Source organism: Rattus norvegicus, chromosome 3, assembly GCF_036323735.1.
Source record: "Rattus norvegicus strain BN/NHsdMcwi chromosome 3, GRCr8, whole genome shotgun sequence".
Classification (NCBI taxonomy): Eukaryota; Metazoa; Chordata; class Mammalia; order Rodentia; family Muridae; genus Rattus; species Rattus norvegicus.
In genome coordinates this window covers 108371555-108383556 of record NC_086021.1, presented here as the reverse complement: position 1 = coordinate 108383556, position 12002 = coordinate 108371555, and the positions used below count along the sequence as shown (strand labels likewise).

At 42.0% G+C, this 12002-nt stretch overlaps 1 protein-coding gene across 1 annotated transcript; it reads left to right on the top strand.

The window, feature by feature from the left end:
* Nucleotides 1–372: 372 nt before the first annotated feature.
* Nucleotides 373–11470, top strand: Rag1 (recombination activating 1). Its single transcript, NM_053468.2, has 2 exons — nt 373–452; nt 5015–11470. Exon 2 carries the CDS (start codon nt 5029–5031, stop codon nt 8149–8151), a length of 3123 nt encoding a protein of 1040 aa, NP_445920.1. The 5' UTR covers nt 373–452; nt 5015–5028; the 3' UTR covers nt 8152–11470.
* The last annotated feature ends 532 nt before the right edge of the window (nt 11471–12002 follow it).

Genomic DNA, 12002 nt, shown 5'->3' with positions numbered 1-12002 from the left:
CTCCTCTTGCTGGCTTTCATTGCAGGCTTTTTCATGTAGAAATTGAGGCATGGAACTTTAGAGTCCAGGTGGAAACCAGACATTAGAGTAGCGATATCATTTCTACCCTGGGCATCCTCAGGCAACGGAAGGGCAGTAGCTTTTCAGAGTACACCCTGAATGTTTCTACACTCGGGTCCCCCAGCTAAGTTTCCTGAAGAGCCAGGTGCCAGCTGGAGCTGGGGTGGGGAGCTGCTGGCCTGTGATTGGCTATCATCATTTGTGGTTAGCCTTCTGTGGTGGCAGAGGGTGGGAAGGACAGTGAAAACTGATAAATAATGCAGCGTTGTGTACTATAGGACTAGAGAGCAAGGAGAGAATAGACAACATATGTTGCTATCTCTGTGGCATCGAATATTAACAACCAAACTGCAGACATTCTAACACTCTGGCCGGGAGGCCTGTGGAGCAAGGTAACTCTTGTGCTTTTCATGCCTTGAGCCAAAATATTCATTATGTTTTTGTGTTTCTAATCAGAACTATGAGAGATGGTTTCCTTGCAGGCATTGAAGGGAGGGGAGAGGAAAGCTGGAACTGATTTTGCTTTTGTTTGGAATGAAGAAAAACTAGAAAGGGGGTAAAAGGCCAAGTTCAGAGACATGGCAGGCTTATAGAACAGGTGGAACACATCTAAGTTGATATAAATGGATGCTATTGGCAGAGGAGGGCTCAAGAAGAGCGGCAGAAGCAGAGATGAGCTAACACACTGTTAGCTCAGGCAAGAAAAAAATAATAACCAGGAACAAAGAACTCCAGGCAGGGAAGAAATGAGCAGTTTTCCAGTTTTGACATTTCCCCAACTGAGATGTCTGGTGTTTCAGAAAATGTGACCTGTATACCACTTCATCAGGACCACTGCAATATTTAAAAATGCAATTTCTGGACTCCATCCTAAGCAAATAGGCAGAGTCTCTGGGAGCTAATGATCTGCCTGCTTTGGAAAACAATCTCCGTAGTGGTTCTGACTCAGATTAATTTTGAGAATTGCCATGGGAGAGAGCCTACTCCATCTAAGGTTCTGCTCTCGGGTGTGTAATAAAGGGTTGTAACTCTGCATTGCTTTCTAAAGTGGTTCGGTGAGGGGTCCCCTGGAAGGAGGACGACAACTTCCTGGTTATTTTGTAGATGCTTGAAATGTTTTTGTGCATGATGGGGGGCAGACAATCAGGAGTGGTACCCGTGGAGAGAGCAAAGGAGTAGGACAGGTGTGACAAAGAGGGATCACACTTGCGTGCACAGAGTGTGACTGGAGTGGGGAGAGTGCTTAGTCAACAGAGTGCTTGCAAGTGTGGAGATCTGAGTGGGACTCCCCAAAGCTTTGTAAAACATCTGGGTGTGATATTCCATTCTTGTAATCTCCACACCAGGGAGAAAGAGGCATGGTCTCTGGGGCTTACTGGCCAGTCAGTGCTGATCTAACTGTTAGCAGGAGAGCGTGAGTCACGCAGTGGAGTGCACGTGTTGCAGTTAGGGCTGAGATAGAAATGAACTGCTGCTAGGCTTTCTCGACATCTCAGGTTACTAATGGTGTCTCACTACAAGTCACAGCATTGCCTCATCCGTACCACCCCAGGCTGGTTTCACACAGAGTCCATGGCCTATGGAAGGAGGGACATTACAGTCGTGGTGACAGATGCTTACAACACTGAGGTGATGCTGCTGACTGGGATAAGCTGAGCCAGCATCAGACCCTCAGCCTTTAGACTCTGAGGTGTCTACTCTCAGACCTATTGCTGCAAGAGAGGACACTGAGCATTTGAAGGATTTCAAATCACCCTTCCATGGTCCTCGCTTCTTGTTGTCTTCAGGTTGGATTTTAGTCCCCCCTGAGACATATTTATTAGAAGACAAACAAACAAACAAAAAAAGAATAAAGATGCTGGTCAGGTTTAAGACTTGGTAGGTCTTAAACTCCTTTGGAGATCAATTAAAAAGAAAGAATGTAAAAAAGACCTTGAGAACCTACATATCTGGTCTTAAAAATGTTTCATTTGAGCTGAATTGATCATATGGAAACTTCAAATAAAAAAATAATAAAATTAACAGACATTTTTCTTAGTTCTAATTGTACTTTCTGGTGATTAAGCACTATTAAGGTTTTAGTGCACCAATTTCTAGAATTCTCATCTTTCTGTGTGTACAAATATAAATATGTATGCATAAGCAGGATCCTGCTGTACTTGCTTTGTTTCTGTCTTACCTTCCTGCACATGGACTTCTTTTGTTTACTTCTGTCTATAGAAATCACACATATGTGTAATATATGCATAATGTAGTTTCTAGTCTCTGTCTGCTTTTCAAAGTGGCTAATAACCTTTCAAATAAATATCCCCAGGCATTATCTAAAAATTATCATATACTTGTGGAGGTATTTCTATAGAATAACTATAGAATATTTCCCCAAAGGAAATTTATCACACCAAAGACAACACATCTTAACATTTAAAAGGCTTTACTAAAGTGTCACTGTGCTCTTTTACTCTCACGCTACTCTCAAGGGTATATGAAAGTGTCTTGATTTCTTCATGCCTTCATTAAAACTAAATGATACCAATAGTTTTAATCTTTGATAATTGGAGTTGTTACAAGGACTCACTAAATCAGATTTTTTAAAGTTCTATCTTTTCCCAAACTCATTAAACATGTAGCCTCCACAGAAACTCCCATTAACATCCTTGTACATAGTCCCTTAAAACATATCATGTGCCTGCTATCTCCATTTTGTTTCAATGTTTCAGTACATTTTTATGATTTGAGTTGTAAAGCAACCTAAAAACTACATTTGATTTGACTGGCCATAGCTAGTAACTATCTCATTCCATGGGGACATTTCAACAGATGTGATTGGTGGGTTTGGTCATGATGTTTCAGGTTCGAGGAAGTCAGGGGAGGTTGACTTGCTGAATGTGAAAGGCCAATATTTAATGTGTTGAAAATGGCATTTGGTTCAAGCCAAAGGCAAGGAACACAGAGATTGGCTTTGCATTTGTTACAAGACAGAATGAAGAAACAATTGATCAGGAAACAACTTTGAGGCCTTTGCTTGGTTGCACTTGAAATACCTTTGGGGTTCTTGAGACCTTTGAAATGTTTCTAGGATTGTTTAGCTCCCATAGTTCTGCATTAGGAACAGCCAAACTGTGTTTCTTTATCAATCAAGTCTTAGAAATTTGCTCTTAATTTTAATGAAGAAAAAAACCCCCTCTGATGTGTAATACAGATACACATAGAATAAAGTATGTTAGTCTAAAGGGAAGAACTCAAAAAGCAATGTTGCTAGCAGGATCCAGGACTAGTACTTACCTCCATCACTCTGTTCCTGATGGCCAAAGTCCCACTCCTGGTCAAAATGTGTTCATTTGAGACATTAACTTCCTGACTACATGGCTATAAAGCTCACTGAGTTGGTTAATCTGTTGAAGGGAAAATGGATTTCTAGACACAAGTTGTAGGTTAAAAGAGTTAATCCAGACACAGTTGGGAAATATCGATGAGATGGTATGGTATGAACTAGGAAATGTAGGAAGTTTGGTCTAATTTGAGAGCATTCAGATGACACCATCTACTCTTCTTCTACATTGAGTTTGAAATTTATATTACAATTGGCATATTTATTGTTGTTTTTACTACTATTCTTTTTAGGTTTATCTATTTTCTGTATATGAGTACACTATAACTAATTACTATCTTCAGACACACCAGAAGAGGGCATCAGATCCCATTACAGATGGTTGTGAGACAACTCGTGGTTGCTAAGAGTTGAACTCAGGACCTCTGGAAGAGCAGTCAGTGTTCTTAACCACTGAGCCATCTCTCCAGTCCCCTCCTTTTACTCTTTACTCTTATTAATACTTGAGACAGGGTCTCATTATGTAGCCCAGGGTGGCCTAGAACTCTCTAGGGTCGACCAGGCTGTTCTCAAACTTGTAGTGATTCTTCTGTTCCCACCTCTTTAGAACTCGATTTGTAGACAAACACCATCATTCTCTTCTGTAATTAAAAAAATATTTCTTTACTTTTTGAGGTTATAATGCAAACCCCATCATTTCCCTCACCTGTAATATTTTTAACCAGAAGAAAGTTGTTCCTCATATCTCTTCTCATTACTAACTGTAGTGCTAATGACCTTTGGTCTACAGTGACTTTCAGGATGACCTGTGTGAGTTTTGTCTGAAACCACTTGAAGTTTTCATCTTAGAAGTCCTTCATCTTCTTAGCATGCTTGTGGTATGGTTTGCTGCTGGTTTAAAGAGTTCTGTGGTTCTGTTTCTAATGTAGACTCAGCCTTCTAATTTACAGCGGCATTCGCTAATTAAAATCGTAAGCGTAATTATTATCCGTGATACTTATTATTAGTTTGCATTCATAAAGCTCGAAATTCACTCCATCCTTTCAAGCAGTGAGTAGTTAGTTTCTTGGGTTTGTAGCTTTATCATCTCTTTATGACCCATTTGGAAGAAATAAACAACCAATCTCCTGGAAGAATGCTTTAAAAATCTAAAAATATATTGTCCAGTTGGTGTAATGAGGCTAATACAATTTGGTTTAGTATCCAGTTTATCACTGCATTTACGCACAAACAACTACTGAGCACCTAATAGGTACCAGGGATATTGGTAGATGAAATCAATCATTCAAAGATTCTGTCTTCAAAGATGTTCAGGTTTTTGTGGAAAGGGAATTAGATTTCACATATCTATATATTTAAAATCATGCATATATGTAGTATAAGTGTCCCCAAATATTATCAGGAAAAGGATTGATCATTTATGGCTGTACGATCGGCACCTAACAGAGCTTAGTAAAATAGATTTAATAGCTATCTTTGGAAAGAATTAAATGAATGAAAATTTGTGTGCATTGATCTCAGTTATTTCCAGAATACTGCAATATGATATGTATACTTTTCCTTTTTGTTTTTTGTTTGTTTGACACTTTTCTTAACTTGACTTTTCCCTCCCTCCATTTTCCCCAGGTAGCTTCGCCAAAATGGCTGTCCCCTTGCCATCTACCCTGAGACTCAGTTCTGCACCTGATGAAATTCAGCACCCGCACATCAAATTTTCCGAGTGGAAATTTAAGCTGTTTAGGGTGAGATCCTTTGAAAAGGCACCCGAAGAAGCACAAAAAGAGAAGGATTCCTCAGAAGGGAAACCTTGTCTCGAGCAGTCTCCAGTAGTTCTAGATAAGCCTGGGGGTCAGAATTCAGTTCTGACTCAACGAGCATTGAAACTCCATCCTAAATTTTCAAAGAAATTCCATGTTGATGGGAAGTCAAGCGACAAAGCAATTCACCAAGCCAGGCTTAGACACTTCTGCCGCATCTGTGGCAATCACTTCAAGAGTGACGGGCACAACCGGAGATACCCAGTCCACGGGCCCGTGGACGCTAAAACTCAAAGCCTTTTCCGAAAGAAGGAAAAAAGAGTCACGTCCTGGCCAGATCTCATTGCCAGAGTTTTCCGGATTGATGTGAAGTCAGATGTTGACTCCATCCACCCCACTGAATTCTGCCATAACTGTTGGAGCATTATGCACAGGAAGTTCGGCAGTGCTCACAGTCAGGTCTACTGCCCAAGGAATGTGACCGTGGAGTGGCACCCCCACACACCGTCCTGTGACATCTGCTTTACTGCCCATCGGGGACTGAAGAGGAAGAGACATCAGCCCAACGTGCAGCTCAGCAAGAAACTAAAAACTGTGCTCAACCATGCTAGACGGGACCGTCGCAAGAGAACTCAGGCTAGGGTCAGCAGCAAGGAGGTCATGAAGAAGATCTCCAACTGCAGTAAGATTCATCTCAGTACCAAGCTTCTTGCAGTAGACTTCCCAGCACACTTTGTGAAATCCATCTCCTGCCAGATATGTGAACACATTCTGGCCGATCCGGTGGAGACCACCTGTAAGCACCTGTTCTGTAGAATATGCATTCTCCGGTGCCTCAAGGTCATGGGCAGCTATTGTCCCTCGTGCCGATATCCATGCTTCCCTACTGACCTGCAGAGTCCGGTCAAGTCCTTTCTGAGCATCTTGAATTCTCTGATGGTGAAGTGTCCTGCCCAAGAGTGCAATGAGGAAGTAAGTCTGGAAAAATATAACCACCATGTCTCAAGCCACAAAGAATCTAAAGAGACTTTGGTGCATATTAATAAAGGGGGCCGGCCTCGCCAGCATCTCCTGTCACTGACGCGAAGGGCTCAGAAACATCGGCTGAGGGAGCTCAAGATTCAAGTCAAAGAATTTGCAGACAAAGAAGAAGGTGGAGATGTGAAGTCTGTGTGCTTGACGTTGTTCCTGCTGGCACTGAGGGCAAGGAATGAGCACAGACAAGCTGATGAGCTCGAGGCCATCATGCAAGGCCGGGGCTCCGGTCTTCAACCAGCTGTTTGCTTGGCCATCCGTGTCAATACCTTCCTCAGCTGTAGCCAATACCATAAGATGTACAGGACGGTGAAAGCTATCACTGGGAGGCAGATTTTTCAACCTTTGCACGCTCTTCGCAATGCTGAGAAGGTCCTCCTACCAGGCTACCACCCCTTTGAGTGGCAGCCCCCTCTGAAGAACGTGTCCTCCAGAACTGACGTTGGAATTATTGATGGGCTCTCTGGACTTGCCTCCTCCGTAGATGAATACCCAGTGGACACAATTGCAAAGAGGTTCCGCTATGACTCTGCTTTGGTGTCTGCTTTGATGGACATGGAGGAAGACATCTTGGACGGCATGAGATCCCAAGATCTTGATGACTACGTGAGTGGTCCCTTCACCGTGGTGGTAAAGGAATCGTGTGATGGAATGGGGGATGTGAGTGAGAAGCACGGGAGTGGGCCCGCAGTTCCAGAAAAGGCAGTTCGGTTCTCTTTCACCGTCATGAGAGTTACAGTAGAGCATGGCTCTCAGAACGTGAAGATATTTGAGGAACCCAAGCCCAATTCTGAACTGTGTTGCAAGCCACTGTGCCTTATGCTGGCAGATGAGTCTGACCACGAGACACTTACTGCTATTCTCAGCCCCCTCATCGCTGAGAGGGAGGCCATGAAGAGCAGTGAATTGCTGCTGGAGATGGGAGGCATCCCCAGGACTTTTAAATTTATCTTCAGGGGCACTGGATATGACGAGAAACTTGTCAGGGAAGTAGAAGGCTTGGAAGCTTCTGGCTCAGTCTACATTTGTACACTTTGTGATGCCACCCGTCTGGAAGCCTCCCAAAATCTTGTCTTCCACTCCATAACCAGAAGCCACGCCGAGAATCTGCAGCGCTATGAGGTCTGGCGGTCCAATCCCTATCACGAGTCAGTGGAAGAACTCCGGGACCGGGTGAAAGGAGTCTCTGCCAAACCTTTCATCGAGACAGTCCCTTCCATAGATGCGCTTCACTGTGACATTGGAAATGCAGCTGAATTCTATAAGATTTTCCAGCTGGAGATAGGGGAAGTGTATAAAAATCCCAATGCCTCTAAAGAGGAAAGGAAGAGATGGCAGGCCACCTTGGACAAACATCTGCGGAAAAGGATGAACTTAAAACCAATCATGAGGATGAATGGCAACTTTGCCCGGAAGCTTATGACCCAAGAGACTGTGGACGCAGTTTGTGAGTTAATTCCTTCTGAGGAGAGGCACGAAGCTCTCAGGGAGCTGATGGACCTTTACCTGAAGATGAAACCGGTGTGGCGCTCATCGTGTCCTGCTAAAGAGTGCCCGGAGTCCCTTTGTCAGTACAGTTTCAACTCACAGCGTTTCGCTGAGCTCCTCTCCACCAAGTTCAAATACAGATACGAGGGCAAAATCACCAATTACTTTCACAAAACCTTGGCACACGTCCCTGAAATTATTGAAAGGGATGGCTCTATTGGGGCATGGGCAAGTGAGGGCAATGAGTCTGGTAACAAACTGTTTAGGCGCTTCCGGAAAATGAATGCCAGGCAGTCCAAGTGCTATGAGATGGAAGATGTCCTGAAACACCACTGGCTGTATACTTCAAAATACCTCCAGAAGTTTATGAATGCCCATAATGCATTAAAAAACTCTGGGTTTACCATGAACTCAAAGGAGACTTTAGGGGACTCTTTGGACATTGAGGACTCTCTGGAAAGCCAAGATTCAATGGAGTTTTAAAGTTGGTATTTGCAGATGTGTTTTCCTTTGGGTTGCAGCGAGGTCTTCTCTTAGCACCTAGCACATTGTTGTGTGGGTGGGTCTTATCATCCAGGGGTGACAGGCTGGAGTGAGAGGCCAGAGGTGCTGTCACCTGGTCAGGGATTGATAGTTGATGAGATGAGATTGCCTGAGTCGTTTAGTGAGGCCAGAAGAGCAACAGGAGAAATCAGTTACTTGGAAGCTCAATAACTTGGGACAGCGGTAGCTTCAGGGGACCAGGGATGCACAGAGATATGTGTGTGCATGCCACTGCGTGCCATGAAAATTAAAGCCAGGGCTGTCAAAGGACAGCCAAGCATGCTAGGAAAGAAATTTGTCTTGGGTATGTCTTTTTTCTTTTTTTCCACCTGAATTTATTATATTTTATATTGAGATATAATGCTGGTTTTTTGGCCATGTCATATTTTGTAGAACTATTATGTAAATTTCACGTATGTTAATTTATTCTGCAAGATTCGAAGGAGCCTTTGAGTTTTCTCTAACAACACTCTCCATTTGTAGGACATGGTAGCCATTACCAAGGGCTCTTAGTGCATTGTCTTATGTGCTACGTTTATGCAGAAATAAATTAAATCAAGACAGGTTTCAGAAAAACAGCCTTTTCCAGGTTTAAGTGGCCTCAGTATTGTCACTTTCAGTGTCTATGAGGACATCTGGTGTCATAAAATTTTCAATGATGAAGGTAGAGAACCTTTTAGCTACAGCTACCTATTAAGTATGATAAACTCGTGTTCACTTAGCTGTCTAGAGCCAACTCTGGTTGTTTATTTTTACTTTTTAATTAAGAGTAATTTATAGTCTTGGTGTTTTTCCATGTGATCTCAAGGTTACAGATTTTTAAAATCCCTATTTCCTTACTGCCTGAAAACAGATTTAATACCTGCTGAAAATGTCAGATTTTTCTCTATATGAAACATGGGTCAGTCTGAGTAAGTCCAGGGTTCTTAAAGGCCTCTGTTTCTGCTATGCGTTATTATTTTGATTATGATCAGTTGAGTTTCAGTGTGTGCAGATCTTAGTATCGGTACAGTGCTGCACCTTTTCTATTTGTTACATTTAGATGGAGTCTACTTATAATAGAGTAGAGGAATGAACATGTGTACATTGTTTATTTCCATTTTATCACTTCTGGATTTTTTGAATTGTCCCTCAAATTACAGGGATGATCAATACCTGATTTTGAATTTAAACCCAAGCCTGTCTCTTAATCTGGGTTCTTTATACTGTGTTTATGTTGTTCATATGGTAGCATTAGAATTTATTTAGGATAACTAACCACTGCAGCTTACAATCCCGAGAGTTATATTTTTTGGGATGGAAAGTCATCTGTTTGTCTTGGGCCTTTGGATAGAATAAAATTGGGCCAAACCTCTAAGGAATCCATAAACCCTCCAGTAGCTGCGGTTATGTGGAAACTATTTATGTCCTTAGGAATTCAGCGTTTGCCAGGCACCAGCAACTTAAGAGCAGGCATGGGATTTTATTTGCTAGTGAGTCATAATGATATGTTAGCGTTAATTAGTTTTTTTCTTCCTTTGATTTTATTGGTCATAATTGTCAGTCTTCATACACAGTATATCAAAGAGCTTTGTAATTTAGCTGTCAAGTGTGCAAGAGTGACATTACCCTAAATGACACACATTTGGGGCAAATGCAGGGATTGCATTTAATGCTTTCTACTGGAAGATGCAGCCATTTTCTTTGCTTTCTGTTTGGAGCACATCGAAGACATTCATAATTTAGTTGTCAAAAACATGCACACGCTTAAGTATTATCTTAAAAACCCTTTTTGTTTTGTCATTTGCAAACCAATTGGTTCCTAAAGCACCGGTCCTTTCATCCCCTTTAATCTTTACAGATGTCTGTGCACTAATAAACAGCTAAGTTCCCACCGTCCTCCTGCTCCCCAGAGCATGCTGGCACTGTTCGGTAGCCGTTTTCCCCACTCACTCTGTTAGTCAATTGGCAGCACTGTAAATACTGCCCAATATTAAATTCCCCTTGCTAGGATTGTAGGACAATTTCAGAAGCATTTGACTCAGGGCATGATTTATAGCACAATCTTCTCCCGACTCTCCTAATCAGATCATATTCTGATAAACCTCAAGAACACCTGGCCACAGGATTTCAATATGTAGAGTGTCCCCTGTGGCTGTTTGTTTCCCTCAGTGTGGAGACTGCAGTATCCTCAACCCTGCTCTAGGGATACTCTACTTTTATTTTTGAGAAGGCCCATTGCAAATGCAGGCATATTCTTCAGGGAAATTCACCCCAACGAATGGGGGATTTCCCCACTGCTCCCCCCAACCTCCCTCCCCGCCAGGGCTGGAGAAGTGCAATACTTTTTTTTCTGTTCTGAAACCTGAAACCTGTTTCTATAGGTCTTGCCAGCCTTCTGCACTGCACTGCAGGGACCAGTGACTGTGGCTGATGAAAATTGATGAATGGTGGGTGAGAGGTTAAGAAGTGTCTTGGGATTAATAAACATGCACACAGATGCCAGAGCAGCGGGGAAAGATGTCTCTCAGGTGGATAGGAATTTAATTTTGTCTCAATGTGTTTTCACATTGCATGGAAATAAAGATTTTTTTGGGGGGTGGGGTGGGGTTGAAAATATGGGTTTCATATGATTTCACACAGATTTCGAATTCTACACAGCTAAGAGGCAGGATTGGAGGAATAAGCCAGGGTCTTGCACATACTAGGCAAATGTATATTTGAGGAATATTCCCAGCTTTCTTTAAGCAATTTTTGAGATAAGGTCTCACTATTTGCGCAGGTTGATCTTGAATTTGAGACTCTCCAATGCCAGCCTTTGAGCAACTAGGATGACATATGTGTGCCCACTTGACTAATTTTGCAAGCAGTTCTTTGATACACGTGTATGCCTTTAGATATTGTATGATGGTTGTTCTAGTTTTCCTTTGTTAAGATATTTTAAGTCAAAGTTGATACTTTGTAGCCATTTAAATTTTTTTTCTTTCTGTAACTATCTATGTAAGCAAAACCCAGAATTAATTAGTTCTGGGAGATAATTTGTGGGATTGTGTTTCACTTTATTATTTTTTTTACATATAATGATACATTTTGTTTAATGGCTTCCAGGAGTCTACTTTTCCTGAGGAGAGGTTTAGATACCAGGATGCATTGTACTATTTGATTTAAGGACCTGTATTTCCATGTTAAATGTTTTCAAATGGAAGAACATGAGTTCGAAACTTCTTTTCATATTTGACTCTTTAGCATTATGATTATTTTCATGATTTTTGTGTTTAAGTATTTGGAATAAAAGTTTAAGGTCTGAAAATAACAGGTGTTGTGATTTATATTGGTGCCACATCGTCACGTATCAATTATTTTGGCTGCCCATAGTTAAAATTATCACTCCCCCCCTTTTTTTTTTTGAAGGATGTAAAAATGAATTTGGTGATTGTGATACTTAGTCTGAGATGTCAACCCGAGAAACAGAATCACCCGAGAGTCAGGACTTTGGTCACACCCGTGGGAGCATACTTTCATTGGGTTAACCAATGAGAAGAACCTCTCTGTTAGTGGCATCATTCCCTTGGGTGGGATCCTGGACTGGGTAAAAAGGGAGAAAGTGAGCTGAGTTCAAGCATTCATTGCTCTCTGCTTCCTGACCAGCTGCTTCAAGTTCGTGGGGCCTTGACTGCCTTGCTATGACGGATGCCTTTGAATTGTGAGGTGAAATAAATCTTTTTGCAGCTGAGTCGTTGGGGGCAATTTATCACAGCAATAGGACAGGGAAGTAAGACAGTGATGTTTGAAACAAAGGGTACTAGATTAAT

Coding starts and splice junctions, on each gene's coding strand:
- Rag1 (NM_053468.2), top strand. CDS start 5,029: ATGGCTGTCCCCTTGCCATCTACCCTGAGACTCAGTTCTGCACCTGAT.